Source organism: Hippopotamus amphibius, chromosome 3 (assembly GCF_030028045.1).
Source record: "Hippopotamus amphibius kiboko isolate mHipAmp2 chromosome 3, mHipAmp2.hap2, whole genome shotgun sequence".
Taxonomy (NCBI): Eukaryota; Metazoa; Chordata; class Mammalia; order Artiodactyla; family Hippopotamidae; genus Hippopotamus; species Hippopotamus amphibius.
The window spans coordinates 133301353-133321279 of NC_080188.1; the positions used below are offsets into that span (position 1 = coordinate 133301353).

At 38.5% G+C, this 19927-nt stretch overlaps 1 protein-coding gene across 7 annotated transcripts in view; it reads left to right on the forward strand.

Moving 5' to 3' along the window:
- The first annotated feature begins 520 nt into the window (after positions 1-520).
- Positions 521-19927, forward strand: part of ATF6 (activating transcription factor 6) — a 235502-nt gene continuing 216095 nt past the window's right edge. For 3 of the 7 annotated variants that reach the window (XM_057727666.1, XM_057727667.1, XM_057727673.1), the window contains exons 1-4: positions 521-807; positions 13319-13395; positions 16021-16108; positions 18003-18109. In XM_057727666.1, coding sequence (XP_057583649.1) covers positions 687-807; positions 13319-13395; positions 16021-16108; positions 18003-18109 — 393 coding nt within the window. In that variant the 5' untranslated portion in view covers positions 521-686. Of the gene's footprint in view, positions 808-4956; positions 5151-10861; positions 10910-13318; positions 13396-16020; positions 16109-16675; positions 16726-18002; positions 18110-19927 lie in introns of those variants that run through there. The other 4 variants (XM_057727671.1, XM_057727668.1, XM_057727670.1 and 1 more) reach the window with 4 other exon arrangements.

Here is a 19927-nt window from a genome sequence, read left to right on the forward strand (position 1 = left end):
GATTTTTCTAAACAAAACCGATTGTTTAGGTTTAGTAATAAAAAGATTGGGAATTTACATTAGTGTAGGTCTTAGGGTAGGGTCGCTTGGACTTTCACTATTAGAAGTGTATGTTTAAGGAGGTGGGTTTGGTTTTGGGGAGTTTATCTTTTATATCTACTTTGTTTAAATTTGTTTAAATAAAAGTAGTCTTTCTAAAAGTACTAGTCATAGTATTTTTGCTTATCTCAAATACCGTGCCAGCGGAGAGGCAGCTCAAACGAATGTAGAAAAAATAGATGTGTGCTTTTCTTCCACGCAGTTGTGTATACGGAGAATTTTTACCTTGATAGTGAGTTATTCGTAAAATTTAAACCAAATGTGCTTTTTTATTCTCTAGTTTTGTTCTGATATGTCTACACTGTGGTATCAAGAATGATATTCTGGGAACGAGCCAATATGTTCAGAATGGATTTTACCCCGTTTTTAATATTATCAATATATCTTATTTACGTGTTTACGTCTTTTTTCCTTAAAACAGCGGGACAGAAAATGTTGAAAACTCCAAAAGGAAAATATTTGCTCAGAAATTTGTTTAACATTAGCTTAGCCGCCGACGTCCCTCGTGCAGAAGCAGTTTGTCTTCATTCGGCCACCGTCGCGTCAGCGTTACGGAGTATTTTGTCCGCCTGGCGCCGCCGTCCCAGATGCTAGTCACCGAGCTCCAGGGCAGGAGAACGTGTGTTTCGGGGGAACCGGCCGGCGTTGCCGGCACCATGGAGTCACCTTTTAGTCCGGGACTCCCTCATCGGCCGGATGAAGAGTGGGGTGAGTGGGATCTGAGGCTGTACCAGGGGTGGCTCCAGGTTTCTCTCTCCTTACTTCCGCGCACTTGTGGTGACAGGTGTGGACGAACCCTGCCGGGGGAGCGAGGGCCACTCGTCGCTTCCGTCCGTGGTCCTCGTAGAGTCTAGCAGAACCTGGCGGTCTCTGCCCTGGCGACAGCGAGCTTAAATGTTGCCTGATTGGAGTTAGTAACGTGTTTCACTGTTTCCTCAGGGAAAGTATTAGGTGATGATTCTGTAGAGCGAAAACGATGTCATTAGAAAGCTAAGGCCAGGATGGCTGTTGACAGTCCGAAAGGCTGCAGGCTGTTTTCTCACAGTGTGGATTGCGGGCGATGCTGGCTGTGGAGTGTTTGTATGTGTATGTGTTTCGTTCGTGGGAGAATGGATCCTCATCTCGAAGCTTCCACTGTTGATAGAGTCTGATGTCCATCTTGGCAGAGAAGCAAAGCACCGCAGCAGGTCCCTGATTACGTAGGCCTAATGCTTAAGAACGGATATAATCCTGATTGTTCTCCGGATACAACTCTTAATTGTCTTGTTACGGATATCTTGTTTGGCTTTGTGGTCAGGAAGAGTGGAATGGAAGGTAGTGGAAATGAGAGTGGGGAAGCTTTATCATCTAAGTGTTTAGAGGAAACTTATTCTTCCCTTGTTGAGAGACATAGTGCTAATACTGTTTTTGGGCTTCAGTGTGCATTTGGAATTGTATACGTCCCTGAAGGTGTCCTGTAGTGAACCTACACCATTCACTAGCTTTAAAATATGGGGGAAACCCAGACTGACCTTCATTTCCCTCCCTTGGACCGTCGTTCTCAGTAGTAAGAGTGTAATCTCAATTCTGGTTTTTGACCTGAAGTTCTCATTTGATTTTCCAAGGGCAGAACTTCTCTTAAATTATGTACAGCTAGAGATTTATTTCAATCCTTGGATAGGTTTTTTTTTATGAGTTTTGGAAAAACTGTAGACTACCTCTTCTAAATGTATTTTCCCAAGCCAAACATAGTAGTAGTAATAGGAACAGTTGCCATTTATTAAGCATTTTATTTGTGTCAGGCGCCCTGCTTAGCTCTTACATGCATTATCTTATTTAATCCTCCCAACAGCCCAGGGAGGTTTGGTCATTTGACAGGTGAGCAAACTGAGGCTGAGAGAGAATGAATGCACAGAGTCTTAGTGAGTGTCAGAAACAGGATCAGAACCAGTTTTGTTTACCTCCAAAGCCTGTGCACTTAGTCACTATACTGTATTGCTTTCCTAAGATATTTATACAGATTTGATTCTTACCAAGATTCCCCCAGTTATTAACAAATCTACTTCAGTGTATTGGGTAGTTATGATCTATTTTCTCAGCTAGTCAACTACTATATTTTCATGATATTTCTTAAACAATAACTGTGAAGCACTTCCTGATAGCATTATTATGTCTTCTGATACCCAGGCTGCATTTTCCTGACTAATCTCATCAGTTGACTCCTAGTCTTAATGTTCTTTAACAGAGCATTCAGTTCTTTGTCGTCTACTCACTGACTCAACTCAGGTATCTTGCCCTGCCCCTCCCTGAACATGCCAATTTCCCATGGTTTTCCAAGCTTCTTTTTTCAAACTGTTAACAGTCTTCTCTTAGTGGAACACTTTAATTGTGATTCCTCAGGTGTTTAGTAAGAAGGATAGATTTTGCAGACACTGGAGTGAAATATTAACTGTCTGCTAGCATTGCTCAGTAGAATATAGGATTCTTTTTCTGGGAGTTGCCATTTTGGGTGTTCAAGTACTTCACTGATTTATTTGACTTTTTTTTTTTTTCTATATTAGAAGCTAGCCAGTTAAATTTTTAAAATCAGAATATGTAATTAGTACTTGTGATCCTAACAACTTTGAATAATTAAAAAAGGCTTACTCAGAACAGCCTATGACGGGTTGTGTGTTTTTCTCTTTATGTTGGGTGATGAAATATAGCATGGGCCCATAAACATTTTCTGTAAAGGTCTAGATAGTAAATATTTTAGGCTTTTGTGGTCATGTGGTCTCTGTTTCGACTACTCAGCCCTGCCAGTTGTAGTACAAAAGCAGCCACAGACAGTGTAAACTGAGCATGACTGTGTTCTAAAACAACTTTATTTATGCATGCTGAAATTCTGTTTCACGTAATTATTTTTAATACTTAACAGAGTATTTTTAGTACAGTTTTAGATTTATAGAATAATTGAGAGGATAGTACAGAGTTCCCCTAACCCTAACCCCCCCACCCAACAAGTTTCCCCCATTGGTAACATCTGGCATTAGAGGAGTACATTTGTTACAATTGATGGGCCAGTATTAATACATTATCATTAGCTAAAGTCCTTAGTTTATATTAGGCACTCTGTTCATTCTATGAGTTTTGACAAATGCATGATGTCATGTATCTACCATTACAGTATTGTATGGAGTAGTTACACTGCCCTAAAAAATCCCCTGTGCTCCACCTATTTGTCTCTGCCTTCCTCCTCCAAAGCCCCCAACAACCAATGTTCTTTTCACTGTCTCCTAGTTTTGCGTTTTTCAAAATGTCATATTGTTGGAATGATACAGTACGACGTAGCATTTTCAAATTGGCTTCTTTCATTTAGCAAAATTCATTTAAGATCCTTCTATGTCTTTTAATGGCCTGATAGCTCATTTCTTTTTAGCACTGAATAATATTTTATTGTATGGATGTATCATAGTGCCTTTTGGGCTCCCATAACAAAATACCTGGGTAGCTTAAAGAACAGAAATTTATTTTCTGACAATTCTGGAGGCTGGAAGTCCAAGTACAGGTGCCAGCATGGTCGGGTTCTAGTGAGACTTCTCTTCCTGGCTTACAGATGGCCACCTTTTTGCTGTGTCCTCACAAGGCAGAGGGGTGGAAGGGGAAGGAGGGAGGGAAGAAGGAAGAGGTGGGGTAGAGAGAGAGGTAGGTAGGTAGGTAAACCTATCTCTTAGTCTTATAAGGCCACAGTTCAAGTAGATTAGGGCCCCGCCCTTATAACCTCATTTAACCTTGATTACCTCCTAAAGACCACCCTACCTCTGGATGCAGTCTTATTGGGGGCTTCTACATATAAATTTGAGGGGGACACAATTTGGTCCATAGCACACGGTTTGATTATCCATTTACCTGTTGAAAACACCTTGGTTGCTTTCACATGTTGACAGTTATATATAAAGCTGCCATAAATATTCATGTGCAGCTTTTTTTTTTTTTTTTTCTTCTTTCCCAGATGCACCATGAGGCTTGCAGGATCTCAGTCAGGGATTGAACCTGGGCCATGGCAATGAAAGTGCCGAATCCTAACCACTAGACCACCAGGGAACTCCCATTGCAGCTTTTTATGTGGACATAAGTTTTCATATAATTTGGGTAAATACCAAGGAGTATGATTGCTGGATCATACAGTAAGAGTATGTCCAGTTTTTTAAGAAACTTTGAACCTGTCTTCCAAAATGGCTGCGCCATTTTGCATTCATTTTGCAGTGAATGAACATTCCTGTTGCTCCAGTCCTTGCCAACATTTGGTGTTGCCAGCGTTGTGAATTTTAGCCATCCTGATAGGTGTGTAGTTGTATCTTGTTATTTTAGTTTATAGTTTCCTGATAACATGTGATGTGGAGCATCTTTTCATATGCTTTATCTGTTTTTTGTTTTTAAGATAGGGAAGGTCTTTTAAAAATTATTTATTTATTTTATTTTTGGCTGTGTTGGGTCTTAGTTGTGGCATGCAGGATCTTTGTTGCTGTGCACAGACTCTCTGTTATGGCTTGTGGGCTCCAGAGCATGTGGGCTCTGTAGTTGTGGTGCACAGGCTCCCGAGTGCGTGGGCTATCTAGTTGCAGCATGTGGGCTCTCTAGTTGTGGCTCGCATGCTCAATAGTTGTGGCTTGTGGGCTTAGTTGCCCCATGGCATTGGGATCTTAGTTCCCCAATCAGGAATTGAACCTGTGTCCCCTGAATTGGAAGGCAGATTCTTAACCAGTGGACCACCAGGGACGTCCCCATATGCTTTGTTTGTCATTTGTATATCTTTCCTCTTTCCTTCCTACCTCCCCCTCTCCCTCCTTTTCTTACATTTGTGCAAAAGCCACTTTTTTTTTTTCTTGCCACATGCAGGATATATGTACCAAGATCAGAAGCTTCCATCTGCCACTGTGGTTTCTTTGATAGCTACAGTATCTTCTGTGAAAGTACTCTTTGCCTTCCTGCGTTGATCAAAATCTGACTCCCCTGATGACACTGTTTTCCCTGAAGTCGTAGTGAATGGTATTTTCATTCTCAAAACCTTTTCACCATTAGGGCCTCTGAAGGTGGGTGAGCTGTCTTCCTTGTTCTTCATTGCTACTTTTATATCATTCACCTTTCATCCTCCCTAAAAACATCCAAGCTTAAATTTCACATTGTCTCACATGCTGTCCTCTGCCTCTCCCTGTGATAGTCATCTGCTTATTTCTGGTTCACTCTCCCTCACTTTTTGAAAAAATTTAATTCCCAGCTTATTGTCAGTTTCTTCAACACCGCTTCTGTCAAGATTCTTGGCTGACTTCAGTATTCTCAGAGAAGATCCTTCAGATACTCTGATCTCTCATTTCCTGGGTCTCCTCTCCACCGTCCACCCTGTCTCAGCCATTTTCTTCCCCAATCATAAGCCTAAACCAAACAATAGGGTTTAACATAATCTCAGTTTCAAACATCCCACTCTGACCATCACCTTCTGTCTTACCAGCTCACTCTCTTTAGTACTCCAATTCCAGTGGTACCTTCAGCCCTGCTGAGATTCTGCCATCTTTTCACTGTCCCTCATCCCCTTTATGTTATCACTTTCCCCTTGTCCAGTTTAAATTCTGTGGACAGGGGCTTCCTAGGTGGCTCAGTGGTTGGGAATCGCCTGCCAATGCAGGGGACACGGGTTCGATCCCTGCTCCAGGAAGATCCCACATGCTGCGGAGCAACTAAGCCTGTGCGCCACAACTATTGAGCCTGCACTTTAGAGCCTGTGAGCCACAGCTGTTGAGCCCATGTGCTGCAACTGCTGAAGGCTGCGTGCCTAGAGCCCGTGCTCCACAACAAAAGAAGCCACAGCAATGAGGAGCCTGTGCACCACAACGAAGAGTAGCCCCCACTCACTGCAACTAGAGAAAGCCCACGCACAGCAAAAAAAGACCCAACATGGCCAATAAAATAAATAAATAAATAAATAAATTTATAAAAAAAAAAACCGTGGACAATCTCTGTAACCATTCCCTCACACCACCAATATCCTTGTCTCTGTCTTGTTTTGTAGTTCTCTCTTTGATCAACCACAACCTTGCTTAAATCCAACTCTGCCTACTGCATGAATGCACTCCAATAGCTGAAAGTGGCTGAAAAAAAAATTCAACCATGCTGATGGGTCTCACTTTAAATTTATGATGCTAACCTGAAATAGACCTTTAAGTATTACCTGGCTGATCATTTTTCCCTGGTCCTCTCAATGTGATGTTCGTTTTTATAAAGTTTCTTCTCTGTTGAAACCTCCAACACCTCCTCCTGCATCCTTTGAATCAGAAGAGAACTGCCACAGTCTTCTACTGCCTCATCTACCCATGTACCAGCATATTTGCCTTCTCTTCTGTTGGTGAGAATGCTAGAGCTGATCACTTCCATGTGTGCTTTATACCCCCTTCCTTATGCAAGAATATTGCTCAAGCTCTTCCTTCTGTTTCCTGCATCATCATTTCCCTCCCTACATGTAGTTGCTTCTCCTATCTAGAGTGAAAAAAGAAAAAGAAAAACCCCCACACCCTCTTTAGATGTTACTTCCCTTTTAGCTGCCACCACTTTTCTCTTTTTTATTTTACAGCAGAATTCTTTTTTTAAAAATCTGCATGCTCGCAGACGCCAGTTTCTCTTTTTTCATTATCTCTTGAACCCAACGCAGTCAGGCTCTACCACTCCACCAAAACTGCTCTTTTTAAGGTCACTGCTGTTTTCCAGTGGCCATATCTCATCTTATAAGAAGTAAAGGAATAAATAAATGGTCAAAGTTGCGGTCAAATGGGAAAGCTTGCTGAGCAAATGAAAACTAATAGCTACCATAGTTTATTACTGTTAGGAGAAATTTAAATAGTAGTATGGGATTGGTGAAAAAGATATAGAAGTAGGCAATAAATTTTAGAGATACTTCATAGGTAACCGATGCCACCACTTTCTTATGGATCCTTCTAAGATATTCTGTAGATACACAAAGGTATTTATCAACTCATTCTCAGTTTTTTAAGTATTCACAAACCACAGAAAAGTTAAAAGATCAGTACAGCGTTGACCTATATTTCCCTTATCTAGATTTATCAACTGTTAACATCCTGCCATACTCATTTTTTCTCTTAGTATTACCCACATTTCCCTCTTCTTTCATGATCTGAAAGCAGGCCACAAATAATATGAAACTCCTAAACACTACCCTGTGTATCTCCTAGGAACAAGGAAATATGTATTTTTAAAAGACATGAGTTCATACTAATACCAACAGTTCAAAGCCAGTACCACAGAGTTCTTTCTCACTTTCTTGCATTATATACTTTTATTTCTTTTTTTCTACTGTGGAAATCCTGATTCCCAATAACATCTTATGTTTTTATGGGCTCACTTTAGCTGCTGTGTTGAAAATAGACTGAAAGAGGGTCAAGGGCAGAAGCAGGGAGACCATTTGGAGGCTACTGCAGCAATCCAAGTGATTTATGATGGGAGCAGTGGAGGTGATGGAAGTGGTTGAATTATGGATATGTACATATACACATATACATATGTATATATCCGTGTATATTTTTTATTCAAAGTTTAAATTTTGGAACAGTTTCAAATCTACAGAAAAGTTATAAGAACTGTACAAAGAACTGTTGCATGCCCTTCACACAGATTCCCTAACTTAAAATTTACTGTATTTGTCCTATTTCTCTTTCTCTAGAGAGAGAAATGTGTTAATTCATTACCCTTAAATACTACAGTGTGTACCCCCTCCTCCCCCAAACAAGGATACTCTCCTATATAAGCACCATAGACTCCTTCCAGTTGTGAAATGAGCATTGATACAGCATTTCCATCCAATTCACAGATACCATTCAAATTTTGCTGTATGTTTTAATAATGGCTCTTTTTCCTTTCTAGTCTGGGACCCTACCTGCAAACACACGTTACTTTTGCTTGTCTTGACTCCTTAGAGTTTTTCATCCTTAGTCTTTTCCCGTTTCTTGTGTCCTTGACAGTCTTAAAGAGTACAGGTCTTTTGTTCTGCAAGATGACTGTAAACCTGGGTCTGTCTGCTGTTTCCTCATGACCAGAATCAGGCCATGAGTCCATGGCAAGAATGCTAGAGAAATGATAGAAGCACGCTATGTTGACCTGTCCCAAGGTGATGTTCACCTTGATTACATGGTCAAGTTAGTATCTGCCAGATTTCTCCATTGTAGAGCCACTGCTTCCCCTTTTACATTTGATTAGTATTTTGGAGGAGCTAATCTGACCTGCCACCAATATCCTATTCCTTATTAAACCTTCACTTACCAGCCCTGGCCTCCATTGGTAACTCCAGCCTATATCAACTTCCACTCTAATGCCAAATGGTGGTTTTCTCTTAACATTCTATCTACATTTATTAATTGACATTATACTGTAAGAAAGAGCTTTCTCTGTTTGTTTGTTTATTTAATTATGGGCTCATTAATTCCCCTTTGATTCAATGGGTTGTAATCTGGCTTTATTTTGATGCTTGGATTTTCCCACAATTGACCAGTAAGCTTTCATTCATATCAGCTCTTTTCTTCTTTTGATATGTTCCCTTCATTCTCTGAGACTTTGCTTATTTTCTGGCACAGCAGGATTTTCCCAGGCCTATTTTGTGCTTTCCCTGCCTAAGCCCTGGAATCAGCTGTTTCTCTAAGGAGCCCTTTAGTGGACTTCCATTTAGTAGAGGATGGTATTTAGTATCCAAGATCTGGAAACATAGGATTTTTCAATACTGATGGGATGTCATTGCTTCTAGGACCTGTTAGCAGACAGAACTAGGAAATACATGTATGTTTATGTGTTTACACATATACAAACATCTGTAATTTTTCTGTGTATGAGTATTTAAAAAATGTGTTCATATTAATCTTTCTAATTCCAGTCCAACATCTTAGAGTTCTTTTATTCTCTTCCCTTTTCACATTTTTAAATCCTTTCTCAGACAGTAAGGAACGTAGCTCCAATTATTTTAAATATACTTTATCATTTGCTCCATCAATTAACATGTTTGTTTGGTATAATCACTCTCCTAAGCACTTGGGCTGCTTCTTACATCTGCCACTCTGTTCTTCCTCCCACTGCCCCATTTTCTTGGCAGCTGAGGCTTGCTGCCACCTCCACTAGGCAACCCCCTCTCCAGCATCATCCTGTTTCCTTGGGTACCACAGATGATGACACACAAAACCCCACCACCCTCCTTGCTCTGCTGACATCTCTGCGTTGTGAAGGGTAGGGAAGGAAAGGAAAGATGGAAAGGGAAGGAAGAATGGAAAGGAAAGGTAAGAAGCAAGATTACCAATGCATACTTTGAAGACAGAGCTGACAGGATTTTCTGATAGATTGAATATAGAGAGTGAGGAAGAGAAGTAAGCAATGACTTAAGGTTTTTGACCTGAGCTGCTGGGATAATTGAATTGTCATTAACTGAGATGAGGACAAAGCAGTAGGAGGTTTGGTGAGGGATGATTTGAAGCTCAGTTTTGGAGCTATTAAGTTTGAGATGCCTTTTAGATATCCAAGAGGAAATGTAGAGTACTCACTGTGTGTATGCATCTTGAGGTATGGACTGGAGATGTATATTTAGGAATCCTTGGCATATAGATGCTATTTAAAGCCATGAGCTCAGCTGAGATCACAAAAGGAGTAGAATAGATGGAAAAGTTTACACTAAGCCCAGGGACAGTTTCACGTTAAGGAGATGAGGAAGAACCAGCAAGGTAGGGCCAACCAATGAAGTGGGAGGAAAACCAGGTGAGTATGGTCATTTGGAAGCCAAGTGAAGAAAATGCTTCAATTAATATGAAAAGATCAACTGTTTCAGATACTCTTGAGAGTAAGAGGAGGACCATGAATTTACCACTGAATTTAGCAAAGGAGAGGTCATTGGTGACATTAACAACTGATGTGTATGTGTATGTGTGTCTGGCGGGGGAGCCTGACTGGAATAGGTTCAAGAAGGAAAGAGAGGAGAGAAAGGAGAGGCAGCAGATAAAGAACTCTTTCAAGGAGTTTTAGCCTGTGTATAAGGTCCATAGCCACGGTCATCTCCTTATATGGAGTTTTTGTTTTGTTTTGTTCTGCAGCTGAGTTTCAGGTAGTCCTTTTCTGAGAGTTGTATGAATAACCTTTCGTTATCACTAAACACAAAATATTTTGCTATGCACTATTTTGTTTTAGATTGGTGAAATGTTTCTACCATTGGCCAAGTCAGTGATAGACTGGCAGTGTAGTTCCTATATATGTGAAGTAAGGAAATTACCAGAGTAAATTTCAGTGGTGTGATAGTAGGGAGTACAAAGGCAGACTTAGATTGGAAGACTCTTCAAAGTGCTTGAAGTTCTGAAAATGTTAGAGGAAATAGACACTTTACAGATTGTACAGTAATCAGCCTTCTTTGGCTTTATCAGCACCTTGACCTTCTGTGTTCATATATTTCTTGGTTTATAATGAAATCTTTTTAGGAAATTAGAACATAGTTAGATTTGCTGAAATAAATGAAATGGTTTAGATGGGTGAGTTCTTTATTGTTTGAATAGAAAATTGGTTGTACCTTTAACTTAAGGCATGGGTGGCAAATACATGGTACATGTTGCCATATTCCTCTCCTATCATCACTGCTGATCAACCATGTCAGTGTTTTTGTGCTGAACCCAGATGAAGCCTGAGAATTCGTGTTAGTAATGTTCCGGAAAGTCACTATCAATTAGTCTGACATGACATGACAGGACATAAAACCCGTGTTTTTTTTTTTTTTCAGCTCTTTATTGGAATATAATTGCTTCACACTCTTGTACCAGCTTTTAAGGTACACCAAAGTGAATCAGCTGTATTTATACATATATCCCCATATCCCCTCCCTCCCGCGACACCCTCCCACCTTCCCTGTCCCGGCCCTCTAAGGCATCACCCATCATCGAGTTATCTCCCTTTGTTGTTTGTACAGCAACTTCCCACTAGCTATCTATTGTACAGTTGGTAGTGTAAATATGTCTATGCTACTCTCTCACTTTGTCCCAGCTTCCCCCTCGCCCCCCTCCCAACCCCTTGTCCTCCAGTCCATTCTCTGCACCCGCATCCTTATTCTTGCCCTGTCACTGGGTTCATCAGTACCATTTTTTGTTGTTGTTGTTTTAGATTCCGTATATATGAGTTAGCATACAGTATTTGTTTTTCTCTTTCTGGCTTATTTCATTCTGTATGACAGACTCTAGGTCTATCCACCTCATTACATATAGCTCCATTTCACTCCTTTTTATGGCCGAGTAATTTTCCATTGTATATATGTGCCACATCTTCTTTATCCATTCATCTATTGATGGGCATTTAGGTGGCTTCCATGTCCTGGCTATTGTAAATAGTGCTGCAGTGAACATTATGGTACATGTTTCTTTTCGAATTATGGTTTTCTCTGGGTATATGCCCAGGAGTGGGATTACTGGATCATATGGTAGTTCTATTTTTAGTTTTTTAAGGAACCTCCAAACTGTTTTCCATAGTGGCTGTACCAACTTACATTCCCACCAACAGTGCAGGGGAGTTCCCTTTTCTCCACACCCTCTCCAACATTTATTGTTTCTAGGTGTTTTGATGATGGCCATTCTGACCAGTGTGAGGTGATACCTCATTGTGGCTTTGACTTGCATTTCTCTGATGATTAGTGATGTTGAGCATCTTTTCATGTATTTGTTGGCCATCTGTATGTCTTCTGTGGAGAAATGTCTATTTAGGTCTTCTGTCCATTTGTGAATTGGGTTATTTGCTTTTTTGGTATTAAGCTGCATGAGCTGCTTGTCCGTTGCTTCATTGGCAAGTATTTTCTCCCATTCTGAGGGTTATCTTCTCGTCTTGTTTATGGTTTCTTTCGCTGTGCAAAAGCTACTAAGTTTCATGAGGTCCCATTTGTTTATTCTTGATTTTATTTCCATTATTCTAGGAGGTGGGTCAAAAAGGATCTTGCTTTGATGTATGTCATGGAGTGTTCTTCCTATGTTTTCCTCTAAGAGTTTTATAGTATCTGGCCTTATATTTAGGTCTTTAATCCATTTTGAGTTTATTTTTGTGTATGGTGTTAGGAAGTGTTCTAATTTCATTCTTTTACATGTTGCTGTCCAATTTTCCCAGCACCACTTATTGAAGAGGCTGTCTCTTTTCCATTGTATATTCTTGCCTCCTTTGTCAAAGATAAGGTGCCCATATTGCTTGGGTTTACCTGTGGGTTCTCTATCCTGTTCCATTGATCTTCCTTTCTATTTTTGTGCCAGCACCATACTGTCTTGATCACTGTGGCCTTGTATAGTTTGAAGTCAGGAAGCCTGATTCCACCAACTTTGTCTTTCCTTCTCAAGATTGCTTTGGCTATTCGGGGTCTTTTGTGTTTCCATACAAATCATAAGATTTCTTGTCCTAGTTCTGTGAGAAATGCCATTGGTAATTTGATATGGATTGCGTTGAATCTGTAAATTGCTTTGGGTAGGATAGTCATTTTCACAATGTTGATTCTTCCAATCCAAGAACATGGTATATCTCTGCATCTGTTTGTATCGTCTTTGATTTCTTTCATCAGTGTCTTATAGTTTTCTGCATACAGATCTTTTGTCTCCTTAGGCAGGTTTATTCCTAGGTATTTTATTCTTTTTAAAACCCGTTTTTTAATCCCTGATATAATGATTTAGTTCCCAAGATAAAAATTATGGGGACTTCCCAAGTGGCACAGTGGTTAAGAGTCCTTCTGCCAATGCAGGGGACATGGGTTCGAACCCTGGTCTGGGAAGATGCCACATGCCACGGAGCAACTAAGCCCGTGTGCCACAACTACCCATGAGCCACAACTACTGAGCCCACGTGCTGTAACTACTGAAGCCTGAGTGCCTAGAGCCTGTGTTCCACAACAAGAGAAGCCACCACAATGAGAAGCCTGCGCTCCACAAAGAAGAGTAGCCCCTGCTCGCCACAACTAGAGAAAGCCTGCATGGAGCAACAAAGACCCAATGCAGGCAAAAAATAATAAAGAACAAAAATAAAAAAATTTTGTGGAAAACAATACATACATTAGAAACCAACTTTGAATTGGTTGTCATTCACACTGCTAGAGTTTATCAGTAGTAGTAATGGCTAATGAGAAACCCTAAAAAAAGTGGCATAAGGATACAGTGTTTATTCTTTTGTTAAAACATTGAATTAACAGTAAATATCTATTCTTTTCCTTTGTCCAAAGATTCTACCCTGTTTGCTGAACTTGGCTATTTCACAGACACTGATGACCTGCAATTGGATGTGGCAAGTGAAACTTATGTAAGTATTTATTAGAGGGGAAATACTGAATAATGTGATATTTAATCTTATTGCAAGAAGATTTCAAAATAACACATTTAGACTAGTTACTTAAGTTTAAATAACTTTTAGGATTAAGTATGAATGTTAATAGCCATTTTGTAGTCAGTGAATGTAGGATTGTAGAAATTGCATTGGTCTTGGTGTGAGAAGACTTGTATTCTAAGTCTGCCTTTGGCCCCAGGGGTGGGTAACCTTGGAAAGTTAACTGCCTTCCTCTTGGTTTTTACAGAAATTTTGCTGCATAAGGGAAACAATGTGATGTTAAGGAGTATATGTGAGTCATGGATCTAATTAAGAGAACTTACCAACTTCCTTTTTTAAAGTTGTGTATCCTTAGTGTTGAAAACTGAAACTTAGAAGTATCCTTACTTTTTGCCTTTGAGTGGTTAGAAGTATTTGTAAAAGCTATTATTATAGCACTTTGAGTCCTCAAAAATACCTAAATTTTTTTTTCTTTTCTGGATTAGTATATGTGAAGCTGTTTAGCCTGAACTCTTATTTTGCCTTATTCTTTATTGGATGAGGTACTGTTTGACTTCGGAAGTAGTTCAAGTGAATAGAGTGATTTTTATATGCACATCAGTCACGTTGAATATTTATCACTTATTTTTAAAGCTCTTATTAAAAATAAAGCTTGCTCAGTGAGTTTAAGACATTTCTCAAAGAATAGTTTAGCAGTTGTTTTACCATGAATTGACAGAAGGGAGTGAAACACATGATATTTTTTAAAATCAATGCATGAGATTTTAATGGTTTCATTTACTCTGTGAGATGCTTTACAATGTTGTCTGTTGATTAAATTGGCTTTTAATATTGGCTGATTGCTTAAGCAACTGATATTTTTTCCATTACCTCCAGAGCCTAACATCGTCAAGAAACAATATAGTAAATTTGAAAGATTCAGGAAAATATGATCCTGATTTTATAACTAACACTCTGTTACCTCAAACAAGTCACTCAGTCTTTCAGTTCCTTAGGTTTTCTGGTATAAAATAAGAGATTTCAGAGGGCCCTTTCTTGCTTTAAAACTGTCATTCTTCTTCCACGTGGCTGTATAGTTTCCTGGGGAATTCATTGAAGAACCAGAGTATATAAGTACCAGTGTGCTTTGCTTTACATAAAATGGGCCTGTGAAATTTCCAACCAGATAAAATTCTTATGCTGTGAAAGGTATTTGACTTTTTTGGCTGAAGGTTGAGTATGAAGCATCCCTGAAGGAGGTCATGCCACTATCGAACTTGTTTAAAAGTATTGCTAGCACTCAGGCAAATATCGTTGCTCGATTTACTTAGACTAATAAAGTTTAAAGATTTTTTTGTTGCTGAAAGTATGAGGCTGCTTAATTTTTTGATGTATAGGTTCAAATATGAGAAACAAAGCAAAGGAGATTGATTTAAAAGGTGGTTCTTTCATAATTTAAGTAGTTTTTTCTTTTTTTTAATGTGAACTTTCACACATTCTCTTTATATAACTTGTGCTAATATTTACTCAGTTTAGGGCAGTGTGATAAGAAAAGTTTCCTTTCTCTCCTTCTGTTGCATTCTCAATAAAAAGAAACCACATAATAGACATCTGAAATGATAATATTCTAGAAATTATTACCAAATGGTTGTTTATGATTACTAGATTAATTTTTACTTTTTGCCTGAGGCTTGCTTTCTTGCTGTTTTATTATCGGTCACATTAAGTTAATATTGACTACCTTTTGACTTTGTTATACTGTTTATATGCTAAGTTTACTTCTGTTCTTATCTCTGTAACCTCAAACATTTAAAATAGTAGCAACGCTGTCTTCATCTCAAACTCATATGAGGGCTCTCAAATCATGTGGCAGTTCTTTATTAATACATATGGTATAAGGTGGTCATCCAGGTGACCTGAAATATGATTATACTTAAATTAAAAAATTATCATTTGAATGAGAAGAAACTAAGAGTCCTTCTAAGAGGTTTACTGACCCCTATTTGAGAAACTTAGTTTTATCTTCTAGGATTAAACAAAAATTTAGAAACTTTATTTTAGAAGTTTGAAAAGTACAGAACAGGAAAAAATATAAAATTACCCATCCTCCTATGGATCTCTTCCTACTCCCTTAAGCATTTTAATATTTGGTATATTTGAATGTTCGAAGTCTCTTTATGATTCCTGCATGTCTTTTGGATACATCTATATTCTTTCCCTTGTATATAGAGGTGGTATTGTAAATAGGCATTTGCTTTGACTTTTTTTCCGTAGTGGCAATGAGAAAATTATTTTGCCAGGATCTCCTTTATGACAAAACAGATATTTTGTGACTCTTGTAATGGTCTGTTTCAATTGAAGAGAATGAGACCAACTGAACATTTCAGATAGATATTGACTCCATTACCTCCTTCCTAGTTGTTACTATTGTGCTTAAAATAACTAAATTGGTTTATCTATAATCTATCCAACATGTATTCTCAAGATTAACTGATTAATTTAGAAAATTATTTTTACTAAGTTGGGTAATAATAATTATATTATTTATGGCAAATTGTGTCTGATTTCTGGATGTATATATTTTAATCTTCTAATATTCTTTTACTGATTTGAAACCTACAGGAAAATAATTTTGATAATCTTGATTTTGATTTGGATTTGATGCCTTGGGAGACAGGCATTTGGGACATCAACAATCAATTTTGTACAGGTAATGATGTATTTCATTGATTAAAAACTTTAAATGGATCCATATTACTTTGTAGTTTGGTAATCAAAATTAGGTGGGGTTAAAAAATTCTAGGGACTACATTCTACTTCTGGTGTTGCAAGGCATACATAAATTTCTTGCCAAAATAGATATAAAGAATTTCATAGTTATGTCTTAATCACATAATGAATAAAACATTTATTATTCAAAAATATTGATTTTGTATTATGTATAATACTCTATAAGAGATTAACCTATTTGAGTATTACACAGAATTTAGGGAATCAAAGGCAGAGGCTTGTGGTTTTAGAACCTAGGAACTTAGTGTAGGTGTCCCGTGTATATACTTCTGAGGAGGAGGTTAGCTGTTGCTAGTATCTTTAAGGGGCCCAATGAGGTGGGTTTTGGGTATGCTGAAAAAAGGTAGAACCTGGCGTAAACTGTCCCTTCTGGAATGAAGCTGATGGGAGGATGAAGAAATGCCTCCTCCCCTTCTACCTTTTATCATCCTTCTAGTATTCCTTGTTGACAGGACCTAAAAGGAAGCCAGCTGGCACATGTATTAATAATTTGCATCACAGACTATAGGAGGTGGACTTAGAGCTGAGAGACAATGGGTAAATAACCAGCACATTTCCCCATCTAAATTGCAGTCCTCCTCACTGCTGCATTTCCTGTTCCCTTTCATTTTATATATTTGTATATCTTGCTCAATTCCTGTCTTCCCTCTTAGAATAGGATCTACACAAGGCCAGTGTTCTGGTTACTATTGTTGTGTAACAAATTACTCTAAAAATGGCTTACAACAACAACCATTTTATTGGACTCCCAGAATCTATGGGTTAGGAATTTGACAGGATGCACCAGGAATTGCTTATCTCTGCTCCATGGTGTCCAGACCTCACCTGGGAAGATTTGAAGGCTAGGGTAGCCTGACATTTGGGGGCTAGAATTTCTTTACGGTTTCTTCACTCACATGTCTTATGCTTGGTTGGCATAACTTAAAGACTAGGACTGCCAACTTGAGAGCTTATACATCATCTTTCTGTATGGCCTGGCCTCCTCACAGCCGAGCGGTCTCATGGTAGTCAGACTTCAAAGGCTCAAATGTGAGTGTTTCAGCACACAAAATAGAAGCTGCATTGCCTAATGTAACCCAGCCTTGGGATTCACAGCATTACTTCCATACTCTATTGATTGAAGAAGTCATAAACCCACCTAGATTCAAACAGAGGAGGAAATAGTGGCTACTTCTTGCTGGGGAAGTGGCAAGATCACATTATAATGAGTTACGGTAGATATTTTGCACCTAACTTTGGAGAACACTGTCTGCCACAGAGATTCTTCTCTCCCCGATTCCTACCCTGTTATAAATTTGACACCTAGGAACACCTAGTCTGTAGTTGCTCAATACATTTTTAAAAATAAACAGTTCAAAAGATAGGAACATTTTTGTGTTTTAATTGTATTGTCAAAAATGCTTTCCATAATAATTCTGTCCTGTTCCTTACATTTTAAAATTATTTTGGGCGAATCTATAATTTTTTGTATATTGCATAATATTCAAAAGGTACAAAATATCTGTAGAGTAGAAAAATGTCTCCTTCGGCTCTTGTCCCTCAGGCAACAAGTTCTGCTTCCCAGAGACAACCACTGTTACCAATTTCTTATGTTCATCCTTCAAGAGAATTAGTGCAGATGCTAGTAGTAGTGTACACATACATAATTTATTACACAAATGATATACTATTTCCTGCATCTTGAATTTTCACTTGATGATATATTTTGGTGACCTTCTATATCACTGAATTTTAAGAGTAGATTTTACCTTCTTATTCATTTCATTCTGAGTGTATATTGTCCAGTGGGAAAATTTTTGCTCCTTGTTTTTCAGTTAAAGATATTAAGGCAGAACCTCAACCACTTTCTCCAGCCTCCTCAAGTTGTTCAGTCTCATCTCCTCAGTCAGTGGACTCTTATTCTTCAACTCAGCATGTTCCTGTAAGTAACCAGTCTTGAACAGTGATTTTGGTTGTAATGAAATCTGGAAAATATGTATATGTGGAAGGCAGTTAATGTTTATTAAGTGCTAATATAAGCCTTAATATCTCATTTAATCCTGAGGAAGCTGAATCTTGAGGAAGCGCCTTGAGGGAGCTAGAAAGTTGTTAGTCTCTTTGGTTTTGCCCTCCTTCCCTTATGTTCTTGTCTTCATAATTTCATTGTTTCATTGCACTTTACCAGTATCCAATATTTTTTTGTTTATTGACTTACTGTCTTTTCTCCCTGCTACCTTCTTTACTCACTGTTAGAATATATATTCTTTGAGGACATGAAAGATTGTAAGATGGTCTGTTTTTGTAACTCTTTAGCCTTAGAACCTAGGATGGTCTCCTTAGTTCCAGGAATGCCTAGCACTACCTTTTAAATGAGCTAATAGGGTTTTTCACAAAAGTACCTTAAAAATACCTCTGCATTTCATCTAGACAAAAGCTCTGAGGCCAGGAAAAGGAAGTACCAAAGGACATAGGTATTTTTTGGAATGGAGAAAGGAAAAAATATAAGAAGAAAAATGCAAATTACTGTTTCAGTGTGTTATATCTGCTATAAATTTGAGGTATCTTCATTCTGGCATGATTTGCATATAGTCAATTACTAAATCCTGATGATTCTATCCACTTAGTATCTCTAAGATTCACCTTCTCCACACATGGTAGACCATTATCACCTCATCTGAATTGTCAATAGAATTTTTTTTAGTCTATTTTATTTTATTTTTGACATACAATACATTTATGTTTATTTAAAGTGTAATATTAGATTTTTTTTTCATATTAGTAATGTATATATGGCAATCCCAATCTTCTAATTCATCCCACTCCAACCCTCCCCACTTTCCCCACTTGGTGTCCATACTGTTTGTTCTCTACATCTGGGTCTCTATTTCTGCCTTGCAAACCAGTTGATCTGTACCATTTTTCTATATTCCGCATATATGCATTAACATACGATATTTGTTTTTCTCTTTCTGACTTACTTCACTCTGTGACAGTCTCTAGGTCCATCCATGTCTCTACAAATATCCCAATTTTGTTCCTTTTTACGGCTGAGTAATAGTCCATTGTATATATGTACCACATCTGCATTATCCATTCATCTGTTGATGGGCATTTAGGTTGCTTCCATGTCCTGGCTGTTGTAAATAGTGCTGCAGTGAACATTGGGGTACATGTGTCTTCTTGAATTATGATTTTCTCTGGGTATATGCCCAGTAGTGGGATTGCTGGGTCATATGGTGACTCTGTTTTTAGTTTTTCAAGAAACAACCATACTGTTCTCCATAGTGGCTGTATCAATAAGGCAATAGAATTTTGACTGGCCTCTCTGCCTCCTAACTCCCCAAACCTTTCTAAGCAGAGGGATCTTCAAAGAGAAATCTTTCAAAATCACAAATTTGATTGTGTCAGGTTTTTTTTTTTTTTTTTTGCTTAAAACCTTCCCAGCCCTTACAAGGACAAAATTCAAACTGCCAGTGTACTAGGTCCTCCATGATCTGGCTCCTGTTTACCTTTCCAGTCTTGTTTCTCACTATCCTTCCTATTCCTACCTTCACACCCCCCTTAGCTTTAATCCTGAGAGCTCTTGTGTGCTCCAGTCATTCCACAACTGTGGAATGTGCCAAACACCATCAGTGGACAAGAGCAGCGAGATCTCTACTCTTACCGTTTTAGGTTTTTCTGCATGCTCTTCCTTCTGCCTGAAATAGCCTCTTTTTTTTTTTTCTTCCCTTGAAAAACTCCTATTCATCCTTAAGTCCCA